This window comes from Rhinoraja longicauda, chromosome 34 (assembly GCF_053455715.1).
Source record: "Rhinoraja longicauda isolate Sanriku21f chromosome 34, sRhiLon1.1, whole genome shotgun sequence".
Taxonomy (NCBI): domain Eukaryota; kingdom Metazoa; phylum Chordata; class Chondrichthyes; order Rajiformes; family Arhynchobatidae; genus Rhinoraja; species Rhinoraja longicauda.
In genome coordinates this window covers 9,558,055-9,583,380 of record NC_135986.1, presented here as the reverse complement: position 1 = coordinate 9,583,380, position 25,326 = coordinate 9,558,055, and the positions used below count along the sequence as shown (strand labels likewise).

The 25,326-nt window shown below is 51.4% G+C and overlaps 1 protein-coding gene across 2 annotated transcripts in view; it reads right to left on the bottom strand.

Annotated features, from left to right (window-relative positions):
- The window catches only part of LOC144609688 (neuronal tyrosine-phosphorylated phosphoinositide-3-kinase adapter 1-like), a 43,410-nt gene that overhangs the window by 17,062 nt on the left and 1,022 nt on the right, over positions 1–25,326 (bottom strand). The window contains exons 1-3 of one of the 2 annotated variants that reach the window (XM_078428193.1): positions 25,070–25,326; positions 18,722–18,981; positions 132–412 (exon numbers count right to left, since the gene is read on the bottom strand). The exon at positions 25,070–25,326 is cut by the window's right edge and continues 1,022 nt beyond it. In XM_078428193.1, coding sequence (XP_078284319.1) covers positions 132–412; positions 18,722–18,921 — 481 coding nt within the window. In that variant the 5' untranslated portion in view covers positions 18,922–18,981; positions 25,070–25,326. Of the gene's footprint in view, positions 1–131; positions 413–5,086; positions 5,320–18,721; positions 18,982–25,069 lie in introns of those variants that run through there. The other variant, XM_078428194.1, reaches the window with a different exon arrangement.

The window sequence follows — 25,326 nt, the reverse complement described above, 5'->3', positions numbered from 1 at the left end:
GTGTGCATAAGTGTGTGTACGTGAGCATGTGTGTGTGTACATAAGTGTGTATAAATGTGCGTGAGTGTGTGTGATGTGGTGGGACGTGACGGTGTGGCGTGCGTGCGTGCGTGCGTGCGTGCGTCTCTCACCTTTGTCGGCGCTGTGCCCGTTGGCGTGGCTGCCGGCGGTGCCCGTGGTGCCCGTGCGGGCGGAGTGCCGTGCCGGCTGGCCGGGCGGGCGGCTGCAGGGGGTGTCGGGGGTGTCGGTGCTACCCACAGAGTGCAGGGAGAGGGAGCGGGCAGATAGCCCACGACCACAGGCGTGGGGCACGTGCTCCTGCCACGCCGGCATGGTCATGAAGCCCAGGCGGAAGTGGCGGCGCAGCGATGCCAGCTCACGTACCCGCGCCAGCCCACCGTCACGGCACAGGCTGCCAACGCCACACACGGGGGGGAGAGGGGCAAGGCACGGGTACAGCAGGGGGGAGAGGGGGGGGGAGAGGGGGAAGGCACGGGTACAGCAGGGGGGAGAGGAGAGGGGGAGAGGGGCAAGGCACGGGTACAGCAGGGGGAGAGGGGGGGGAGAGGGGGAAGGCACGGGTACAGCAGGGGGGAGAGGAGAGGGGGAGAGGGGCAAGGCACGGGTACAGCAGGGGGGAGAGGGGGGGGAGAGGGGGAAGGCACGGGTACAGCAGGGGGGAGAGGGGGAGAGGGGAAGGCACGGGTACAGCAGGGGGAGAGGGGGGGGAGAGGGGGAAGGCACGGGTACAGCAGGGGGGAGAGGAGAGGGGGAGAGGGGCAAGGCACGGGTACAGCAGGGGGGAGAGGGGGGGGAGAGGGGGAAGGCACGGGTACAGCAGGGGGGAGAGGAGAGGGGGAGAGGGGCAAGGCACGGGTACAGCAGGGGGAGAGGGGGAAGGCACAGGTACAGCAGGGGGAGGGGGAAAGGCACGGGTACAGCAGGGGGGAGAGGGGGGAAGGCACGGGTACAGCAGGGGGAGAGGAGAGGGGGAGAGGGGCAAGGCACGGGTACAGCAGGGGGAGAGGGGGAAGGCACGGGTACAGCAGGGGGGAGAGGAGAGGGGGAGAGGGGGAAGGCACGGGTACAGCAGGGGGAGAGGGGAGGTGGTGAGGGGGAAGGCACGGGTACAGCAGGGAGGGGGGAAGGCACGGGTACAGCAGGGGGGAGAGGGGAGGTGGTGAGGGGGAAGGCACGGGTACAGCAGGGGGAGGGGGGAAGGCACGGGTACAGCAGGGGGAGAGGGGAAGGCACGGGTACAGCAGGGGGAGAGGGGCAAGGCACGGGTACAGCAGGGGAGAGGGGGAAGGCACGGGTACAGCAGGGGGAGGGGGGAAGGCACGGGTACAGCAGGGGGAGAGGGGAGGTGGTGAGGGGGAAGGCACGGGTACAGCAGGGGGAGAGGGGGAAGGCACGGGTACAGCAGGGGGGAGAGGAGAGGGGGAGAGGGGCAAGGCACGGGTACAGCAGGGGAGAGGGGGAAGGCACGGGTACAGCAGGGGGAGGGGGGAAGGCACGGGTACAGCAGGGGGAGGGGGGGAAGGCACGGGTACAGCAGGGGGAGGGGGGAAGGCACGGGTACAGCAGGGGGGAGAGGAGAGGGGGAGGGGGAAAGGCACGGGTACAGCAGGGGGGAGAGGGGCAAGGCACGGGTACAGCAGGGGGGAGAGGGGGGGGAGGGCACGGCATGGGTACAGCAGGGGGAGAGGGGAGGTGGAGAGGGGGAAGGCACGGGTACAGCAGGGGAGAGGGGAGGTGGAGAGGGGGAAGGCACAGGTACAGCAGGGGGAGGGGGGAAGGCACGGGTACAGCAGGGGGGAGAGGAGAGGGGGAGGGGGGAAGGCACGGGTACAGCAGGGGGGAGGGGGGGGGGGAGGGCACGGCACGGGTATAGCAGGGGGGAGAGGGGGTGGAGAGGGGGAAGGGGTACAGCAGGGGGGAGAGGGTGGAGAGGGGGAAGGCACGGGTACAGCAGGGGGGAGGGGGTGGAGAGGGGGAAGGCAGGGGTACAGCAGGGGGGAGGGGGGTGGAGAGGGGGAAGGCACGGGTACAGCAGGGGGAGAGGGTGGAGAGGGGGAAGGCAGGGGTACAGCAGGGGGGAGGGGGTGGAGAGGAGAGGGGAAGAGGGAGTGGGAAGAGGGGGAGGAGCGGGGAGAGGAGAGGGGGAGGAGGGGAGAGGAGGGGAAGAGGGGAGAGGAGGAAGGGGGAGAGGATGGGGGAAAGGAGAGGGGGAGAGCAGGAAGGGGAGAGGATGGAGAGGAGGGGGTAGAGGAGGGAGGGGGGAGAGGAGAGGGAGCGGCAGAAGTGGGGGAAGTTGGTGGGGGAGAGAGAGGGGGGTGGGTGTTAGGGTGAGAATGAGGGGGGAGAGTGATGGAGTGCAGGAGAGGGAGAGAGAGAGAGAGAGAGAGAGAGAGAGAGAGAGAGAGAGAGAGAGAGAGAGAGAGAGTGTGGAGCAGGGATGGACGTAGAGAGAGGGGAGAAACAGAGGGAGGGATGGAGAGAGGTACAGTAAGGAGGAGAGATGCGGTAAGGAGGAAAGGGAGTAAAAAAGACGGGAAGGGGGGCGGAGAGGGATAGAACGAGGCAGGAAGAGGGAGAGAGTTGTAGGGTGCAGGTGACAGGTGGAGGGAGGGAGAGGGGGAAGTGACGGAAGAAGCGAGAGAGAGGGAGAGAGGGAGAGAGAGAGAGAGAGAGAGAGAGAGAGAGAGAGAGGTATGGAGGGAGATGGAGGAAGTGTTGGAAGGAGTGAGCGAGGGAGAGAGAGAAAGAGAGAGAGAGAGAGAGAGAGAGAGAGAGAGAGAGAGAGAGAGGGAGAGGAGGAAGTTGGAAGAAGTGCGCGCGAGAGAGAGAGAGAGAGAGAGAGAGAGAGAGAGGGGGGGGAGGGAGATGGAAGAGGGGAAGTGTTGGAAGAAGGAGAGAGAGGGAGAGAGAGAGAGAGAGAGAGAGAGATGGAGGGAGATGGAGGATGAGAGGAAAAGGTTGGAAGAAGAAGAGAGAGATAGAGAGAGAGAGAGGTATGCAGGGAGATGGAGGAAGTGTTGGATGGAGTGAGAGAGAGAGAGAGAGAGAGAGAGAGGGAGGGAGGGAGGGAGGGAGAGGGGAAAGTGTTGGAAGGAGTGAGAGAGAGGGAGTGTGAGAGAGTGGCGGCGGGGGGGGGGGAGGAGAGAGAACACACAGGGAGGGTCAAGGATAGAAGGGGAGAGGAGGAGAGAGGGTGGAAGACAGAGAGATTTGTTAGGTTAGACAGAGGTAGGTAAACACGTCGGTTTTCCGCAGAGACAACACTGGTTCCTAAAGGCCTCTTGCCCGGAGAGCCGTGACTGGAATCTGCTGACACTGCAAGACTGGGCCATTACCACTGCCCCTCGACTGGCCTTTGTAACCACACAGGACCTAAGCAGCCTTCCCCACCGTTCACCGCCATCACCGCCAACCTGCCCCCCAGACACTATTACCGCCTTTCCGGACTTAGTTCATCGTCACGTGTACCGAGGTACAGCGAGAAGCTTTCGTGGCGTGCGAACCAGTCACCTGATCGCAACCGAGCCGTCCACAACGCACAGACGCACGATAAAGGGAACGACGTTTAGTGCAAGGCAAAGATACTGGAGGAGCAAGATGGACCTTATCGAGACGTATAAGATTATTAAGGGGTTGGACACGTTAGAGGCAGGAAACACATGTTCCCGATGTTGGGGGAGTCCGGAACAAGGGGCCACACACAGTTTAAGAATAAGGGGTAAGGCCATTTAGAACGGAGCTGAGGAAAGACTTTTCCAGTCAGAGAGTTGTGAATCTGTGGAATTCTCTGCCTCAGAGGGCAGTGGAGGCCAATTCTCTGAATGCATTCAAGAGAGAGCTAGATAGAGCTCTTAAGGATGGCGGAGTCAGGGGGTATGGGGAGAAGGCAGGAACGGGGTACTGATTGAGAATGATCAGCCATGATCACATTGAATGGCGGTGCGTACAGGCTCGAAGGGCCGAATGGCCTCCTCCTGCACCTCGTGGCAGCGCCTAACGGCAGCGGCTCACTAGCAGTCTGTTCGTCTTTTTTCCTTTTTTTTTTTGTTGTGTGTCGGTGTTGGGATGGTTTTTATATATTTTTTTGGTTGTGTATGTGTGGGAGGGGGTGGTGGTGTGGGGGGGGGGGGAACTTTTCTCTTCCTCACGGCGCGGGGTGCGGCTCGGCTGCGGGGCCTAACATCGCCCGGTGCGGCTTGGCCGCTGGACTTTACATCGCCCGGTGCGGCTTGGCCGCGGGACTTAACAGTGCCCGGTGCGGCTCGACTGCGGGACTTTTCATCGCTGGTGCAGCTCGGCTGCGGGTCTTTTCATCGCTGGTGTGGCTCGACTGCGGGACTTAACATCGCCCGGTGCGGCTCGACCACGGGACTTAACATCGCTGGTGCGGATCGACCACGGGACTTTACATCGCCCGGTGCGGCTCGGCCACTGGACTTAGCTGCGCAAGGCTTGGTCGCGGGCCTTTCATCGCCCGGTTCGGCCGCGGGACGTTTCAGCGCCCGGTGCGGGGACTGTGCGGGTCGGTCGGGGACGAGCTGTCTGTCCGTGGGCGTGGGGAAGAGAGTGGAATTTTTGTTGCCTCCATCACAGTGAGGGGGTGTTTGGAGCCACTGTGATGGACGTTTGTGTTGGGGCTATGTGTCTTGTGTTCTTTTTTTTTCTATGACTGCTATGTAGTTTCGTTCGGTACTTCGGTGCCGAACGACAAATAAAGCTCTGTTATACTGTTATATATTGTCTATTGTCACTCCGTTGAAATCGCCTGTACTGAAGTGTAGTACGCAAAGGAGCGTAACAGCCGCCATTTTAGTAAGCAAGACCCGCCTCTCGCAGTGTGATCGCAGGGGAACAGTATGTGTGATGATACCATAAAAACGCAGAATATATCTCATCTATCAACTCACAGATTTGTGTCATTTTTCTTTTAAAATGTTTCTGCAAGTTTCTGCCGACTAAAATGGCCGCCGTGACGTACTACGGTTTTCAGGGTTGTGTGGTCTATCTGGCTCCTCTAGTATCTTTGGTTTTTAGGGTCGAGTGGTCTATCTTGCTCCTATAGTACCTTTGGTTTTTAGGGTCGAGTGGTCTATCTTGCTCCTCTAGTATCTTTGGTTTTTAGGGTCGAGTGGTCTATCTTGCTCCTCTAGTATGTTTGGTTTTTAGGGTCGAGTGGTCTATCTTGCTCCTCTAGTACCTTTGGTTTTTAGGGTCGAGTGGTCTATCTTGCTCCTCTAGGATCTTTGGTTTTTAGGGTCGAGTGGTCTATCTTGCTCCTCTAGTACCTTTGGTTTTTAGGGTCGAGTGGTCTATCTTGCTCCTCTAGTACCTTTGGTTTTTAGGGTCGAGTGGTCTATCTTGCTCCTCTAGTATCTTTGGTGCAAGGTAAAGTCCGATTAAAGATCGTCCGAGGTAGATGGTAGCTCAGGACCGCTCTCTGGTTGTTGGTAGGTTGGTTCAGTTGCCTGACAACAGCCGGGAAGAAATTGTCCCTGTCAGAGCTCCTGAGACCCGGGTTCGATCCCGACTACGGGCGCTGTCCGTACGGAGTTTGTACGTTCTCCCCGTGACCTGCGTGGGTTTTCTCCGGGCGCTCCGGTTTCCTCCCGCACTCCAAAGACGCACAGGTTTGTAGGTTAATTGGCTCGGTATAATTGTAAATTGTGTGTGGAGATTAGCGTTAGTGTGCGGGGATCGACGGTTGGGCCGAAGGGCCTGTTTCCGCGCTGTATCTCCGAGCTGAACTAAATCAAGCCATCCACAGACTATACATACTCAACAATGGGAAAGATGTTTAGTGCAAGATAAAGTCCAGTAGAGTCCAATCAAAAATAAGTCCGAGGGTCTCCAATGAGGTAGATGGGAGGTCAGGACCGCTCTCTAGTTGCTGGTAGGATGGTTCAGTTGCCTGATAACAGCCGGGAAGAAACTGCCCCTGAATCTGGAGGTGTGTTCCTCCTCATCTTCCTAAACGAACGTCCTTTAATTCTGAGGCTGTGCCCTCTGGTCCTAGACTCTCCCACTAGTGGAAACATCCTCTCCACATCCAACTCTATCCGGGCCTTTCACTGTTCGGCGAGTTTCAATGAGGTCCCCCCCCACCCCCATCGTTCTGAACTCCAGCGAGTACAGGCCCAGTGCCGACAAACGCTCATCGTATGTTAACCCGCTCGTTCTTGTAAACCTACATCTGAGTTGTGAATTTGTGGAATTCTCTGCCACAGAGGGCAGTGGAGGCCAAATCACTGGATGGATTTAAGAGAGAGTTAGATAGAGCTCTAGGGGCTAGTGGAATCAGGGGATATGGGGAGAAGGCAGGCACGGGTTACTGATTGCGGATGATCAGCCATGATCACAATGAATGGCGGTGCTGGCTCGAAGGGCCGAATGGCCTCCCCCTGCACCTGGGCTGGGAGGCGGGTTGCTACGCAACCTCCGTTAGGCGGCGCCCGGGCCTACGGACCTACATTGTCCGGACTTACAGTGTCCGGGCCTACAGTGTCCGGGCCTACAGGGTCCGGGCCTATACTGTCTGGGTCTACAGTGTCCAGGCATACAGTGTCCAGGCCTACAGCGCCCGGGCCTACAGTGTCCGGGCCTATACTGTCTGGGTCTACAGTGTCCGGGCCTACAGTGTCCGGACTTACAGTGTCCGGGCCTACAGTGTCTGGGCCTACAGTGTCCGGGCCTATACTGTCTAGGTCTACAGTGTCCGGGCCTACAGTGTCCGGGCCTACAGTGTCCGGACTTACAGTGTCCGGGCCCACAGTGTCTGGGCCTACAGTGTCCGGGCCTATACTGTCTGGGTCTACAGTGTCCGGGCCTACAGTGTCCGGGCCTATACTGTCTGGGTCTACAGTGTCCGGGCCTACAGTGTCCGGGCCTACAGTGTCCAGGCCTACAGTGTCCGGACTTACAGTGTCCGGGCCTACAGTGTCCGGGCCTACAGTGTCTGGGCCTACAGTGTCCGGGCCTAAAGTGTCCGGGCCTACAGTGTCTGGGCCTACAGTGTCCGGGCCTACAGTGTCCGGGCCTACAGTGTCCGGGCCTACAAAATCCGGGCCTACAGTGTCCAGGCCTACAGTGTCCGAGCCTACAAAATCCAGGCCTACAGTGTCCGGGCATACAAAATCCGGGCCTACAGTGCCCCCCCCGGGCCTAATACGGGACAAGGCCGGTCCCCCAAACCAATTTAGCCCAAAATACGGGATGTTCCTGCTAATACGGGACAGTTGGCAACCCTAGTCATCTGCAAACTTGCTAATCATGCTATGCACCTTCTCATCCAGATCACTGATGTAGATGACAAACAGCAACGGGCCCAGCACCGAACCCTTGAGGCACACCACTAGTCACAGGCCTCCAGTCCGAGAAGCAACCTTCCACCATCGCCCTCTGCTTCCGCCCGTGAAGCCAATTTTCTATCCATTCAGCCGTCTCTATGTAGCAGCGCTCCTAGATCCCTCTCCTCTACAACATTCCCCATTCACCGACGCCGGTCAGAATTCCCAAAATGCCTCGCCTCACGTTTCTCCGCGCTTAAATTCCTTCGGGAAAACCGAGTTTGCCACGGAGTGGCTCCGGGGAAAAGAATGGGTTGAAGCGGAAGACAGGGAGGAAGCTAGAACCCATTGTGGAGAGGCGGGAAAGAGACAAGGAGGAACAAGTTGGGGGGGGGGGGGGGGGGGGAGAAGTTAACAGGCGGGAAAGAATAAGGCGAGGAATTCCAAATTGGGGAGGAGGTGATGTTTTTTCACCCAGACTGTGGCGCTAGCGATTTGAATATTTCCGTCGGCTTGGAGCCCGATCTAGAGGAAGAATCATAGAGACATTGAGAAACAGGCCCTTCGGCCCACTGCGTCCGTGCCGGCCACTTGCACCAATCCTAGCCTAACCCTTCGGAAGGCGATGAGGAGAAATGGCTTCAGTCAGAGGGCAGCCAATCTGTGGAATTCTTTGCCGCACGAGGTAGTGGAGGCCAATCAACCACTGGTGTTGGTCAATGGGCATTTTTGAGGCAGATAGATAGATTCTTGATGAGTGCGGGTGTCAGGGGTTACGGGGAGAAGGCAGGAGAATGGGGTTAGGAGGGAGAGATAGACCAGCCATGATTGAATGGCGGAGTAGACTTGATGGGCCGAATGGCTCAATTCAACTCCGATCACATGACCCAACGAACCCATTTTATTCACCCTTCCCCCCAATTTCTCATCTATGTTTCTATGTTTTAACCCGTGATTCTTACCCTTCACACACACGCACACGCACACACACGCACACGCACATGCACACGCACACACGCAAACACACGCACACACACACCCACACACACAGACTCACACACGCAAACACACGTGCACACGCACACACACGCACGCACAAACACACACCCACACACACACACGCACACACGCGCACACGCACACACCCACACAGGGTTGGGAGGGCAAGTAAAGCAATCAATTGGTCCAGGGAGATGGACACAAAATGCCGGAGTAACTCGGTGGGACGGGCAGCATCTCTGGTGAGAAGCAATGGGTGACGTTTCTGGTCCAGACCCCTCATCGGACGTTCTCCCTTGGGCCCGAAACGTCACCCATTCCTTCTCTCCAGAGATGCTGCCCGTCCCCGCCGAGTTACTCCGGCATTTTGCGTCCATCTCCGATTGAAACCGGCATCTGAAGTCCATGCCCACACACTTGGTCCACGGATCCCCGCTTTTCCCTGGGTCAATTGAGGAAGCCGGAGCAATCGGGGGGGGGGGGGGGGGGAGGGGTAAAAAGATAAGCAGTCCACAAGGGACAAATAAACAATAGACAATAGGTGCAGGAGGAGGCCATTCGGCCCTTCGAGCCTGTACGCACCACCATTCAATGTGATCATGGCTGATCATTCTCAATCAGTACCCCGTTCCTGCCTTCTCCCCATAACCCCCTGACTCCGCTATCCTTAAGAGCTCTATCTAGCTCTCTCTTGAATGCATTCAGAGAATTGGCCTCCACTGCCTTCTGAGGCAGAGAATTCCACAGATTCACAACTCTCTGACTGAAAAAGTTTTTCCTCATCTCCGTTCTAAATGGCCGACCCCTTATTCTTAAACTGTGGCCCCTGGTTCTGGACTCCCCCAACATTGGGAACATGTTTCCTGCCTCTAACGTGTCCAACCCCTTAATGATCTTATACGTTTCGATAAGAGGTACGTGAAGAGGAAAAAAATAGTCAAGGCAAATGTGGGTCCCTTGAAGACAGAAGCAGGGGAATTTATTATGGGGAACAAAGAAATGGCAGACGAGTTAAACCGTTACTTTGGATCTGTCTTCACTGAGGAAGATACACATAATCTCCCAAATGTTCTAGGGGCCGGAGAACCTAGGGTGAGGGAGGAACTGAAGGAAATCCACATTAGGCAGGAAATGGTTTTGGGTAGACTGATGGGACTGAAGGCTGATAAATCCCCAGGGCCTGATGGTCTGCATCCCAGAGTACTTAAGGAGGTGGCTCTAGAAATAGTGGAAGCATTGGAGATCATTTTTCAATGTTCTATAGATTCAGGATCAGTTCCTGTGGATTGGAGGATAGCAAATGTTATCCCACTTTTTAAGAAAGGAGGGAGAGAGAAAACGGGTAATTATAGACCAGTTAGTCTGACATCAGTGGTGGGGAAGATGCTGGAGTCAATTATAAAAGACGAAATTGCTGAGCATTTGGATAGCAGTAACGGGATCATTCCGAGTCAGCATGGATTTACGAAGGGGAAATCATGCTTGACAAATCTACTGGAATTTTTTGAGGATGTAACTAGGAAAATTGACAGGGGAGAGTCAGTGGATGTGGTGTACCTCGACTTTCAGAAAGCCTTCGACAAGGTCCCACATAGGAGATTAGTGGGCAAAATTAGGGCACATGGTATTGGGGGTAGGGTACTGACATGGATAGAAAATTGGTTGACAGACAGAAAGCAAAGAGTGGGGATAAATGGGTCCCTTTCGGAATGGCAGGCAGTGACCAGTGGGGTACCGCAAGGTTCGGTGCTGGGACCCCAGCTATTTACGATATACATTAATGACTTAGACGAAGGGATTAAAAGTACCATTAGCAAATTTGCAGATGATACTAAGTTGGGGGGTAGTGTGAATTGTGAGGAAGATGCAATAAGGCTGCAGGGTGACTTGGACAGGTTGTGTGAGTGGGCGGATACATGGCAGATGCAGTTTAATGTAGATAAGTGTGAGGTTATTCACTTTGGAAGTAAGAATAGAAAGGCAGATTATTATCTGAATGGTGTCAAGTTAGGAGGAGGGGGAGTTCAACGAGATCTGGGTGTCCTAGTGCATCAGTCAATGAAAGGAAGCATGCAGGTACAGCAGGCAGTGAAGAAAGCCAATGGAATGTTGGCCTTCATAACAAGAGGAGTTGAGTATAGGAGCAAAGAGGTCCTTCTACAGTTGTACCGGGCCCTGGTGAGACCGCACCTGGAGTACTGTGTGCAGTTTTGGTCTCCAAATTTGAGGAAGGATGTTCTTGCTATGGAGGGCGTGCAGCGTAGGTTCACTAGGTTAATTCCCGGAATGGCGGGACTGTCGTATGTTGAAAGGCTGGAGCGATTGGGCTTGTATACACTGGAATTTAGAAGGATGAGGGGGGATCTTATTGAAACATATAAGATAATTAGGGGATTGGACACATTAGAGGCAGATAACATGTTCCCAATGTTGGGGGAGTCCAGAACAAGGGGCCACAGTTTGAGAATAAGGGGTAGGCCATTTAGAACGGAGATGAGGAAGAACTTTTTCAGTCAGAGGGTGGTGAAGGTGTGGAATTCTCTGCCTCAGAAGGCAGTGGAGGCCAGTTCGTTGGATGCTTTCAAGAGAGAGCTGGATAGAGCTCTTAAGGATAGCGGAGTGAGGGGGTATGGGGAGAAGGCAGGAACGGGGTACTGATTGAGAGTGATCAGCCATGATCGCATTGAATGGCGGTGTTGGCTCGAAGGGCTGAATGGCCTCCTCCTGCACCTATTGTCTATTGTCTATTGTCTATTGTCTAAGATCCCCTCTCATCCTTCTAAATTCCAATGTATACAAGCCTAGTCGCTCCAGTCTTTCAACATATGATAGTCCCGCCATTCCGGGAATTTAACCTAGTAAACCTACGCTAAGATCGATAAGGTAGAGATCTCTGTATCTCCAAATCTAAAAAGATCCTCTCTCATCCTTCTAAATTCCAGTGCATACAAGCCTAGTCGCTCCAGTCTTTCAACATACGACAGTCCCACCATTCTAGGAACAAGGAACTGCAGAAGCTGTTTTCTTACGCAAAAAGACCACAAAGTGCTGGAGTGACCCAGCGGCTCAGGCTGCATCTCTGGAGAGGTGACATTTCAGCTCAGGACCCTTCTTCGTGGGGGTAGGGGGGGGGCGAGAGAAAGCTGGAAGGGAGAGGTGGGGGCAGGACAAAGCCTACACAGCCACAGCACATCCTTCCTCAGACGTGGGGCCCATATCTGACGGGTCTGAGCAGAGGGTTTGACTGAGAATGGAGCTCAGGGTAAACTAGGACTTCAACTCCTCTTCACTGTAAACCCAAGTTGGTTTGATATTCGGCATTTAAAGTTGTGAAGGTCTATTAGTAGATAAGATTGGCTGAGGGGCTGGTGCAGAGAGCAGGGATTTAGATTTCTGGACCACTGGGATCTCTTCTGGGCTAGGGGTGACTTGTACAAAAGGGACGGGTTGCATCTTAACAGCAGGGGGACAAACATTCTGGCAGGCAGGTTTGCTAGTGTGACACCTGTGGCTTTAAACTAAGTAGTGGGGGGGGGAGGGGTTAACAAATTGTGAATATGAAGATGAGGTTAAAAAAGGGAATACAGGAGATATTGCAAAAGACTCTCGGAAGAATGGGAACAGAAGTTTTAGAGGGGAAAAGAAATTAAGGGCAGGGCCAATTGTGACCGATGTGAGAGGGGAGGTAAATACAGAAGTTAAAGTGTTGTACTTAAATGCGCGTAGTATAAAAAATAAAGTGGATGAGCTTGAGGCTCAGTTAGTCATGGGCAAGTATGATGTTGTAGGGATCACTGAGACATGGCTACAAGAGGACCAGGGCTGGGAACTGAATATTCAGGGGTACACAGCGTATAGGAAAGACAGACAGGTGGGCAGAGGGGGTGGGGTTGCTCTGATGGTAAGGAATGATATTCATTCCCTTGCAAGGGGTGACATAGAATCAGGAGATGTTGAATCAGTATGGATAGAGTGAGGAATTGTAAGGGTAAAAAGACCCTAATGGGAGTTATCTATAGGCCCCCAAACAGTAGCCTCGACATAGGGTGCAAGTTGAATCAGGAGATAAAATTGGCGTGTCAAAAATGTAATGCTACGGTGGTTATGGGAGATTTCAACATGCAGGTAGACTGGGAAAATCAGGTTGGAAATGGACCCCAGGAAAGAGAGTTTGTAGAGTGCCTTCGAGATGGATTCTTAGAACAGCTTGTACTGGAGCCTACCAGGGAGAAGGCAATTCTGGATTTAGTGTTGTGTAATGATCCTGATCTGATAAGGGGACTAGAGGTAAAAGAGCCATTAGGAGGCAGTGATCACAACATGATAAGTTTTACTCTGCAAATGGAAAGGCAGAAGGGAAAATCGGAAGTGTCGGTATTACAGTATAGCAAAGGGGATTACAGAGGCATGAGGCGGGAGCTGGCCAAAATTGACTGGAAGGAGGCCCTAGCAGGGAAGACGGTAGAACAGCAATGGCAGGTATTCCTGGGAATAATGCAGAGGTTGCAGGATCAATTTATTCCAAAGAGGCGGAAAGACTCTAAGGGGAGTAAGAGACACCTGTGGCTGACAAGGGAAGTCAGGGACAGCATAAAAATTAAGGAGAGGAAGTATAACATAGCAAAGAAGAGTGGGAAGACAGAGGATTGGGACTCTTTTAAAGAGCAACAAAAGTTAACTAAAAAGGCAATACGGGGAGAAAAGATGAGGTACGAGGGTAAACTAGCCAATAATATAAAGGAGGATAGCAAAAGTTTTTTTAGGTACGTGAAGAGGAAAAAAATAGTCAAGGCAAATGTGGGTCCCTTGAAGACAGAAGCAGGGGAATTTATTATGGGGAACAAAGAAATGGCAGACGAGTTAAACCGTTACTTTGGATCTGTCTTCACTGAGGAAGATACACACAATCTCCCAAATGTTCTAGGGGCCGGAGAACCTAGGGTGATGGAGGAACTGAAGGAAATCCACATTAGGCAGGAAATGGTTTTGGGTAGACTGATGGGACTGAAGGCTGATAAATCCCCAGGGCCTGATGGTCTGCATCCCAGAGTACTTAAGGAGGTGGCTCTAGAAATAGTGGAAGCATTGGAGATCATTTTTCAATGTTCTATAGATTCAGGATCAGTTCCTGTGGATTGGAGGATAGCAAATGTTATCCCACTTTTTAAGAAAGGAGGGAGAGAGAAAACGGGTAATTATAGACCAGTTAGTCTGACATCAGTGGTGGGGAAGATGCTGGAGTCAATTATAAAAGACGAAATTGCTGAGCATTTGGATAGCAGTAACGGGATCGTTCCGAGTCAGCATGGATTTACGAAGGGGAAATCATGCTTGACAAATCTACTGGAATTTTTTGAGGATGTAACTCGGAAAATTGACAGGGGAGAGTCAGTGGATGTGGTGTACCTCGACTTTCAGAAAGCCTTCGACAAGGTCCCACATAGGAGATTAGTGGGCAAAATTAGGGCACATGGTATTGGGGGTAGGGTACTGACATGGATAGAAAATTGGTTGACAGACAGAAAGCAAAGAGTGGGGATAAATGGGTCCCTTTCGGAATGGCAGGCAGTGACCAGTGGGGTACCGCAAGGTTCGGTGCTGGGACCCCAGCTATTTACGATATACATTAATGACTTAGACGAAGGGATTAAAAGTACCATTAGCAAATTTGCAGATGATACTAAGCTGGAGGGTAGTGTGAATTGTGAGGAAGATGCAATAAGGCTGCAGGGTGACTTGGACAGGTTGTGTGAATGGGCGGATACATGGCAGATGCAGTTTAATGTAGATAAGTGTGAGGTTATTCACTTTGGAAGTAAGAATAGAAAGGCAGATTATTATCTGAATGGTGTCAAGTTAGGAGGAGGGGGAGTTCAACGAGATCTGGGTGTCCTAGTGCATCAGTCAATGAAAGGAAGCATGCAGGTACAGCAGGCAGTGAAGAAAGCCAATGGAATGTTGGCCTTCGTAACAAGAGGAGTTGAGTATAGGAGCAAAGAGGTCCTTCTACAGTTGTACCGGGCCCTGGTGAGACCGCACCTGGAGTACTGTGTGCAGTTTTGGTCTCCAAATTTGAGGAAGGATATTCTTGCTATGGAGGGCGTGCAGCGTAGGTTCACTAGGTTAATTCCCGGAATGGCGGGACTGTCGTATGTTGAAAGGCTGGAGCGATTGGGCTTGTATACACTGGAATTTAGAAGGATGAGGGGGGATCTTATTGAAACATATAAGATAATTAGGGGATTGGACACATTAGAGGCAGGAAACATGTTCCCAATGTTGGGGGAGTCCAGAACAAGGGGCCACAGTTTAAGAATAAGGGGAAGGCCATTTAGAACGGAGATGAGGAAGAACTTTTTCAGTCAGAGAGTGGTGAAGGTGTGGAATTCTCTGCCTCAGAAGGCAGTGGAGGCCAGTTCGTTGGATGCTTTCAAGAGAGAGCTGGATAGAGCTCTTAAGGATAGCGGAGTGAGGGGGTATGGGGAGAAGGCAGGAACGGGGTACTGATTGAGAGTGATCAGCCATGATCACATTGAATGGCGGTGCTGGCTCGAAGGGCTGAATGGCCTCCTCCTGCACCTATTGTCTATTGTCTATTGAAGGTGTAAGGACATAAAGGAGAAATAATGAACAGCAGATGCTGGTTTACATATAAAATTATAAAAGGACTGGACAAGCTAGATGCAGGAAAAATGTTCCCAATGTTGTGGGAGTCCAGAACTAGGGGGCCACACACAAAGTCTAAGAATAAAGGGGAGGCCATTTTAAAACTGAAATGAGGAAAAACTTTTTCACCCAGAGAGTTGTGAATTTGTGGAATTCTCTGCCACAGAGGGCAGTGGAGGCCGATTCACTGGATGGATTTAAAAGAGAGTTAGATAGAGGTCTAGGGGCTAGTGGAATCAAGGGATATGGGGAGAAGGCAGGCACGGGTTATAGACAATAGACAATAGGTGCAGGAGGAGGCCATTCGGCCCTTCGAGCCAGCACCGCCATTCAATGTGATCATGGCTGATCATTCTCAATCAGTACCCCGTTCCTGCCTTCTCCCCATACCCCCTGACTCCGCCATCCTTAAGAGCTCTATCTAGCTCTCTCTTGAAAGCATTCAGAGAACTGGCCTCCACTGCCTTCTGAGGCAGAGAATTCCACAGATTCACAACTCTCTGACTGAAAAAGGTTTTTCCTCATCTCCGTTCTAAATGGCCGACCCCTTATTATTCTTAAACTGTGGCCCCTGGTTCTGGACTCACAACGGGGTTACTGATTGTGGATGATCAGCCATGAATGGCGGTGTTGGCTCGAAGGGCCAAATGGCCTCCTCCTGCACCTATTTTCTATGTTTCCATATGTTTCTATGTTTACACAAAAAAAGACACTGGAGTAACTCAACGGGTCAGGCAGCATCTCTGGAGAACATGGATAGATAGGCGATGTTTTGGGTCAGACTGAAGAAGGCAGCATATTATCATATCATATCATATATATACAGCCGGAAACAGGCCTTTTCGGCCCTCCAAGTCCGTGCCGCCCAGTGATCCCCGCACATTAACACTATCCTACACCCACTAGGGACAATTTTTACATTTGCCCAGCCAATTAACCTACATACCTGTACGTCTTTGGAGTGTGGGAGGAAACCGAAGATCTCGGAGAAAACCCACGCAGGTCACGGGGAGAACGTACAAACTCCTTACAGACAACGCCCGTAGTCAGGATCGAACCTGAGTCTCCGGCGCTGCATAGATAGACACAAAATGCTGGAGTGCCTCAGCGGGTCAGGCTGCATCTCTGGACAAAATGGAGAGGTGACGTTTCGGGCCGGTGAGTAGAGGCGGACAAGATCACGAGGGAAATTGAGTCTTTAACCTGAAGTAGTGGAGTCAGGAACCAGAGGATATAGGGTAAAGGTGAGAGGGGAAGGATTTAACAGGGGGTATGGAACGAGCTGCCAGAGGAGGTCGTCGAGGTGTATACTATATCAACATTTTAAAAGGCATTTGGACAGGTACACGGACAGGACCTCCAGAGGAGGTTTACAAGAATGATCGCAGGAATGAGTGTGTTAGCATTTGATGAGCGTTTGTGGGCACTGGGCCTGTATTCGCTGGAGTTTAGAAGGATGAGGGGGGGGGGGGGCCTCATTGAAACGCACCAAACAGTGAGCGGCCTGGATAGAGTGGATGTGGAGAGGATGTTTCCACTGGTGGGAGAGTCTAGGACCAGAGGGCACAGCCTCAGAATTAAAGGACGTTCCTTTAGGAAGGAGATGAGGAGGAACTTCTTTAGTCAGAGGGTAGATAATCTGTGGAACTCATCACCACAGAGGGCTGTGGAGGCCAAGTCAGAGGACGTTTTTAAGGGAGAGAGAGACGTTCTTGCTCAGAACAGGTGTCAAGGTTTATGGGGAGTAGGCGGGACCATTGGATTAGGAGGGAGATATAGATCAGCCGTGATTGAATGGCGGAGTGGACTCGATGGGCCGAATGGCCTAATTCCACTCCTATAACGGGTGACCTTGTGAAACGTTTAAAGGGATAGGGGTCAAGCGCAGGCAGGTGGGACTAGTGCAGATGAGGCATGTTGGTTGGGATGGGCAAGTTGGGCCGAATGGTCTGTTTCTGTTAAGGGACGTTCTTTTGGGAAGGAGACGAGGAGAAGTTTCTTTAGTCAGAGGAGAGTCCGGGAGAGTCTAGGACCAGAGGGCACAGCCTCAGAATTAAAGGACGTTCCTTTAGGAAGGAGATGAGGAGAAGTTTCTTTAGCCAGAGGGTGGTGAATCTGTGGGATTCTTTGCCACAGACGGCTGTGGAGGCCACAAGTCAGTGGGTATTGTTAAGGCAGAGATAGATAGATTCTTGATCAGTGCGGGTGTCAGGGGTTATGGGGAGAAGGCAGGAGAATGGGGTTAGGGAGGGAGAGATAGATCAGCCATGATTGAATGGCGGAGTAGACTTGATGGGCCGAATGGCCTGATTTTACTCCTATCACTTAAGACCTAATGAGATTGTTCCCAATGGGATTCACAGATGGTGGCGCAGTGGGTAGAGCTGCCGGTTCGATCCCGACCTCTGGCACTGTGTGTGTGTGTTTAGGTGTGAGAGAGAGAGAGAGAGAGAAAGAGAGAGAGAGAGAGAGGGAGAGAGAGAGAGAGAGGGAGAGGGAGAGAGAGAGAGAGAGAGAGAGAGAGAGGAGAGAGAGAGAGAGAGAGAGAGAGAGAGAGAGAGAGAGAGAGAGAGTGTGCACTTTTCCGTGTGGAGTTTGCACGTTCTACCCCAGACCACGTGGGTTTCCTCCGGGTGCTCCGGTTTCCTCCCACATCCCAAAGACGTGCGTGATACCATTAAAAAGCAGAATATATCTCATCTATCAATTCACAGATTTTTGATATTTTTCGTGTTAAATGATCCTGCAAGTTTCTGCTACTAAAATGGCGCCGTGACGTACTACGGTTTTTAGGGTGGAGTGGTCTATCTTGCTCCTCTAGTATCTCTGGTTGTGAATCGGTGGGAAAATGTTTTCACCCAGAGAGTTGTGAATCTTGAAAACATCCAGTGAATTGGCCTCCACTGCCACAGAAGGCAGTGGAGGCCGATTCACTGGATGTTTTCAAGAGTGAGTTAGATTTAGCTCTTGGGGCTAACAGAATCAAGGGGTATTAAGATTATTAAGGGATTGGACATGCTAGAGGCAGGAAACATGTTCCCAAAGTTGGGGGAGTCCAGAACCAGGGGCCACAGAGTTTAAGAATAAGGGGTAGGCCATTTAGAACGGAGATGAGGAAAAACTTTTTCACTCAGAGAGTTGTAAATCTGTGGAATTCTCTGCCTCAGAAGGCAGTGGAGGCCAATTCTCTGGATGCATTCAAGAGAGAGCTAGATAGAGCTCTTAAGGACAGCGGAGTCAGGGGGTATGGGGAGAAGGCAGGAACGTGGTACTGATTGAGAATGATCAGCCATGATCACATTGAATGGCGGTGCTGGCTCGAAGGGCCGAATGGCCTCCTCCTGCACCTATTGCCTATTGTCTATTGATACGGGAAGAAAGCAGGAACTGATCCTGATTTTGATTGTGAACGATCAGCCATGACCGTATTGATCCTATTGTCTATTGATATGGGGGGAAAGCACGCATTGATCCTGATTTTGATTGTCAAGTCAAGTCAAGTCAATTTTATTTGTATAGCACATTTAAAAACAACCCACGTTGACCAAAGTGCCATGATCGTATAGAATGGCGGTGTTGAAGGGCCGAATGGCCTACTCCTGCATCTATTGTCTATTGCTATGGGGAGAAAGCAGGAACGGGGTATTGATCCTGATTTTGATTGTGCATGATCAGCCATGATCGTATAGAATGGCGGTGTTGGAGGGCCGAGTGGCCTCCTCCTGCACCTCATTTTCTGCTACGTTTCCTACCTTTTCTTGGGCTCCTCGTCCCTCTGCTTCCACTCCACCTTGGTCTTGCGATAGAGCAGGTTCATCTCGTGACGCAGGCAGTGGCTGAGGCGTTTGGAACCGCAGCTCAGGCCTGTTAGCGAGCTGTAGGCCCTCAGGCCCTTCTCCTCGACGAACTGCAGGAAGCTTCCGATAGATGCATCATGGACGCCACTTGACATCTTCCAGGGGGCCGGGCGGTGGGGGCAAAACCTGGCGGGCACCCCCTCCCCCACGCCCGCCTGTCGGCACAAACACATTAGGTCTCAGAGGCGCGATGTACCCAGAGTGACCAGTTCAGCCTGGCACAGCTTATAGACAGCAGACAATAAATAGGGCAGGGGGGTATGAGGAGAAGGCAGGAACGGGGTACTGATTGAGAATGATCAGCCATGATCAGTCTGAAGAAGGGTCTCGACCCGAAACGTCACCCATTCCTTCTCTCCTGAGATGCTGCCTGACCCGCTGAGTTACTCCAGCATTTTGTGAATAAATACCTTCGATTTGTACCAGCATCTGCAGTTATTTTCTTATACAGCCATGATCCCATTGAATGGCGGTGCTGGCTCGAAGGGCCGAATGGTCTCCTCCTGCACCTATTGTCTATTGTCTATTGCAGGAGTAGGCCATTCGGCCCTTCGAGCCAGCACCGCCATTCAATGTGATCACGGCTGATCATTCTCAATCAGTACCCCGTTCCTGCCTTCTCCCCATACCCCCTGACTCCGCTATCCTTAAGAGCTCTATCTAGCTCTCTCTTGATTTCATTCAGAGCAGGTTTGTAGGTTAATTGACTGGGTAAATGTAAAAATTGTCCCTAGTGTGTGCTGGATAGTGTTAGTGTGCGGGGATCGCTGGGCGGCGCGGACCCGGTGGGCCGAAGGGCCTGTTTCCGCTCTGTATCTCTAAATCTACAAAGAAAACTAGCACTACCCGACACACACTAGGGACAATTTACAATTTCACCCAAGCCGATTAACCTACAAACCCCGCTCGTCTTTGGAGTGCGGGAGGAAACCGAAGATCTCGGAGGAAACCCACGCAGGTCACGGGGAGAACGTGCAAACTCCGTACAGACGGCGCCCGTGGTCGGGATCGAACCCGGGCCTCCGGCGCTGTGAGGTGGCAACTCTACCGCTGTGCTGCCCCCCCTCCCAAAGTAGCTCCCTCTACACCGACCGTCCCATCACACACAAACTCCCAGGGTCGGACACAGAGTGAATCAGTCTGAAGAAGGGTCTCGACCCGAAACGTCACCCATCCCTTCTCTCCCGAGATGCTGCCTGACCCGCTGAGTTACTCCAGCATTTTGTGTCTACCTTCGATTTAAACCATCATCTGCAGGTTTTTGTTCCTCCCGGGATATGCATTATAGACAATAGACAATAGGTGCAGGAGGAGGCCACTCGGCCCTTCGAGCCAGCACCGCCTTTCAATGTGATCATGGCTGATCGTTCTCAATCAGTACCCCGTTCCTGCCTTCTCCCCATACCCCCTGACTCCGCTATCCTTAAGAGCTCTATCTAGCTCTCTCTTGAATGCATCCAGACAATTGGCCTCCACTGCCCTCTGAGGCAGAGAATTCCACAGATTCACAACTCTCTGACTGAAAAAGTCTTTCCTCATCTCCGTTCTAAATGGCCTACCCCTTTATTCTCAAACTGTGGCCCCTGGTTCTGGACTCCCCCAACATTGGGAACATGTTTCCTGCCTTTAACGTGTCTAAGCCCAACGTTTCGATAAGATCCCCTCCCATCCTTCCAAATACATAGTGAAGCTCCTTCTGCAGAGTCTCGTCTCACACACACACACACACACACACCCACACACACACCCACACACACACACACACACACACACACACACACACACACACACACACACACACACACACACCCACACACACACACACACACACACACACACACACACACACATTTCCAGGGCAAGCATTTCCAGTTCCTGTTGTACACATACAGTTTATGATAGAAAAGGTCAAATAAATTCCATCCGACCTTGTCCTGTCTGCACACACTGAGATCATAGCCATTCAAGTCAGGAGTTTAAGTATATTTCCAAGCACTGTTTCAACATGGTGAAAATCTCTCTCTCTCTTTCTCTCTCTCTCTCTGTCTGTTTATTTTAGTTTAGGGATTCAGCGCGGAAACAGGCCCTTCGGCCCACCGGGTCCACGCCGACCAGCGATCCCCACACACTAACACTATCCTACACACACTAGTGACAGTTTACATTTACACCAGGCCAATTACTCTAAAGACCTCTACGCCTTTGGAGTGTGGGTGGAAACCAGGGAACCTGGAGAAAACCCACGCAGGTGAGAACGTACAAACTCCGTACAGACAGCACTCGTAGTCAGGATCAAATATATAATTATGTGTGTGTATATATATGTGTGTGTGTGTGTGAATGTGTGTGTGTATATATGTGTGTGGGAATGTGTGTATATATATATGTGTGTGTGTGTGAATGTGTGTGTGTATATATGTGTGTGGGAATGTGTGTATATATATATGTGTGTGTGTGAATGTGTGTGTGGGAATGTGTGTGTATATATGTGTGTGTGTGTGTGTGTGTGTGTGTGTGTATATATGTGTGTGTGTGTGAATGTGTGTGTATATATGTGTGTGTGTATATATGTGTGTGTGGGAATGTGTGTGTGGGAATGTGTGTGTATATATGTGTGTGTGTATATATGTGTGTGTGGGTGAATGTGTGTGTATATATGTGTGTGTGTATATATGTGTGTGTGGGAATGTGTGTGTATATATGTGTGTGTGGGAATGTGTGTGTATATATGTGTGTGTGTATATATGTGTGTGTGGGTGAATGTGTGTGTATATATGTGTGTGTGTATATATGTGTGTGTGGGAATGTGTGTGTATATATGTGTGTGTGGGAATGTGTGTGTATATATGTGTGTGTGTATATATGTGTGTGTGGGTGAATGTGTGTGTATATATGTGTGTGTGTATATATGTGTGTGTGGGAATGTGTGTGTATATATGTGTGTGTGGGAATGTGTGTGTATATATGTGTGTGTGTGTGTGTGTGTGTGTGTGTGTGTGACAATAGACAATAGACAATAGACAATCGGTGCAGGAGTAGGCCATTCAGCCCTTCGAGCCAGCACCGCCATTCAATGCGATCATGGCTGATCACTCTCAATCAGTAACCCGTTCCTGCCTTCTCCCCATACCCCCTCACTCCGCTATCCTTAAGTATGTGTGTATATATGTGTGTGTATATATGTGTGTGTGTATATATGTGTGTGTGTGTATATATGTGTGTGTGTGTGTGTGTGTGTGTGTGTGTGTGTGTGTATATATGTGTGTGTATATATGTGTGTGTATATATGTGTGTGTGTGTGAATGTTTGTGTGTATATATGTGTGTGTGTGTGTGTTGGAATGTGTGTGTATATATGTGTGTGTGTGTGTATATATGTGTGTGTGTATATATGTGTGTGTGTATATATGTGTGAGTGTGTGTGAATGTGTGTGTGTGTATATATGTGTGTGTGAATGTGTGTGTGTATATATGTGTGTGTGTGTGAATGTTTGTGTGTATATATGTGTGTGTGTATATGTGTGTGTGTATATGTGTTTGTGTGTATGTATGTGTGAATGTGTGTATATATAATGAATATGTATGTGTGCATACATATCCACATATATATACACATATGCACACACATACACACGTGTGTGTATATGAATGTGTGTATTATATAGACATGTATATATATTGTATATGTACACATACAAATATAGATACATATGTACACACACATAGGTATCTCAGTATATATATATGTGTGTGCTTATGCGTGCATATACACACGCAATCATGCATACACACTGACTTAGATATATGCATGTGTATAGACATATATATATATGTGTATATATATATACATCTCAGGAGCGAAGGAATGGGTGACATTTCGGGCCGAGACCCTTCTTCAGACTGTTTAGTATTGTTTAGTTTGGAGATACAGTGCGGAAACAGGCCCTTCGGCCCACCGGGTCCACGCCGCCCAGCGATCCCCGCACATTAACACTATCCCACACCCACGAGGGACAATTTTTACGTTTATAACAAGCCAATTAACCTACAAACCTGCACGTCTTTGGAGTGAGGGACGAAACCGAAGATCTCGGAGGAAACCCAAACGCAGGTCACGGGGAGAACGTGCAAACTCCTTACAGACGGCGCCCGTAGTCGGGATGGAACCCGGGTCTCCGGCGCTGCATTCGCTGTAAGGCGGCAACTCTACCTCCGCGCCGACGTGATCTTGCCTGACCCGCTGAGTTTAGTTGAGTTCAGTTTAGTTTCAATTTAGTGATACAGCATGGAAACAGGCCCTTCGGCCCACCGAGTCCGTAACGACCCCGTTCAAACTAGTTCCATCTTACACAACTAGTGACAATTGTTACAGAAGCCAATTCACCGACAAACCCGCACGTCTTCGGAGTGTGGGAGGAAACCGGAGCGCCCGGAGAAAACCTACTCGGTCACAGGGATCAGGATGGAACCCGGGTCTCTGGCGCTGTGAGACAGCGGCTCTACCCGCTGAGCCACCGTCCTGCCCCAGCACTTTTCGTGTGCTTTTTGTGTAACCTGCACCTGCGGTTCCTTCAGTCTACGAAATCTTCGACTCCCCGACTACGGGCTCCGTCTGTACGGAGTTTGCACGTTCTCCCCGTGACCTGCGTGGGTTTTCTCCGAGATCTTCGGTTTCCTCCCACGCTCCAAAGACGTGCAGGTTTGTAGGCAAACTGGCTTGTTAAATGTAAAAATTGTCCCTAGTGTGTGTGTGTGTGGGATAGTGTTAGTGTGCTGGGATCGCTGGTCGTCGCGGACCCGGTGGGCCGAAGGGCCTGTTTCTGCCCTGTATCTATAGCTGTTGGGGGAGTCCAGAACCAGGGGCCACAGTTTAAGAATAAGGGGTCGGCCATTTAGAACGGAGATGAGGAAAAACTTTTTCAGTCAGAGAGTTGTGAATCTGTGGAATTCTCTGCCTCAGAGGGCAGTGGAGGCCAATTCTCTGAATGCTTTCAAGAGAGAGCTAGATAGAGCTCCTAAGGATAGCGGAGTCAGGGGTATGGGGAGAAGGCAGGAACGGGGTACTGATTGAGAATGATCAGCCATGATCACATTGAATGGCGGTGCGTGCTGGCTCGAAGGGCCGAATGGCCTCCTCCTGCACCCCATTGTCCATCTTCGCTTTCCTCCCACACTCCAAAGACGCAGGTCGATTCTAGTTCAGTTTCGTTCAGAGATACAGCCGACCAGCGATCCCCGCACACTGACACTATCCTACACCCAACTGGGGACGTTCTTACATTTACCAAGCCAATTAACCCACAAACCTGCACGTCTTTGGAGTGTGGAACTGCAGACGCTGGTGGGTTCGTGGGTTATTTGGCTCGGTATAAAAGGAAAATAACTGCAGACGCTGGTGGGTTCGTAGGTTATTTGGCTCGGTATAAAAGGAAAATAACTGCAGACGCTGGTGGGTTCGTAGGTTATTTGGCTCGGTATAAAAGGAAAATAACTGCAGACGCTGGTGGGTTCGTAGGTTATTTGGCTCGGTATAAAAGGAAAATAACTGCAGACGCTGGTGGGTTTGTAGGTTATTTGGCTCGTATAAAAGGAGTGTAGGAAAATAACTGCAGATGCTGGTGGGTGTGTATTCACAAAATGCTGAGTAACTCAGCGGGTCGGGCAGCATCTAGGGAGAGAAGGAATGGGCGACGTTTCGGGTCGAGCGAGACCCTTCGTCGGACTGATCAGTCTGAATTTAGAAGATTGAGGGGGGATCTTATAGAAACTTACAAAATCCTTAAGGGGTTGGACAGGCTAGATGCAGGAAGATTGTTCCCGATGTTGGGGAGTCCAGAACCAGGGGTCACAGTTTAAGGATAAGGGGAAGTCTTTTAGGACCGAGATGAGAACGTTTTTTTTTCACACAGAGAGTGGTGAATCTGTGGAATTCTCTGCCACAGAAGGTAGTTGAGGCCAGTTCATTGGGTATATTTAAGAGGGAGTTAGATGTGGCCCTTGTGGCTAAAGGGATCAGGGGGGTATGGAGAGAAGGCAGGTACGGGATACTGAGTTGGATGATCAGCCATGATCATATTGAATGGCGGTGCGTACAGGCTCGAAGGGCCGAATGGCCTACTCCTGCACCTATTTTCTATGTTTCTATGACCCCAAACATCGCCCGTTCATTCTCTCCGGAGATGCCACCTGAGTTACTTTACTCCAGCGTTTTGGTGACAACATTGAACGATCGAGAGTGTCTTACCTCCTGAAACCACCCTTCCTTCCTTCAATGGACGATCGGACAACTCACTCTCCTCTGCCCATCCGTGACCTTCTCGTACGGTCCAGTACGCAAATCCGCTGGTCCAGAGGAGGGCTGGAGGACTTTGTCCTCAGGTGGATGGACTTGGAGGCATCTCTCCTTCCCCTTCTTCCACCTTCCCTCCCTCCCTCCCTCCCTCCCACCCCCCCCCCGCTCTTCCTCCTGCCCCAAAAACAGAGGGGGTCTCTGTCTCGATG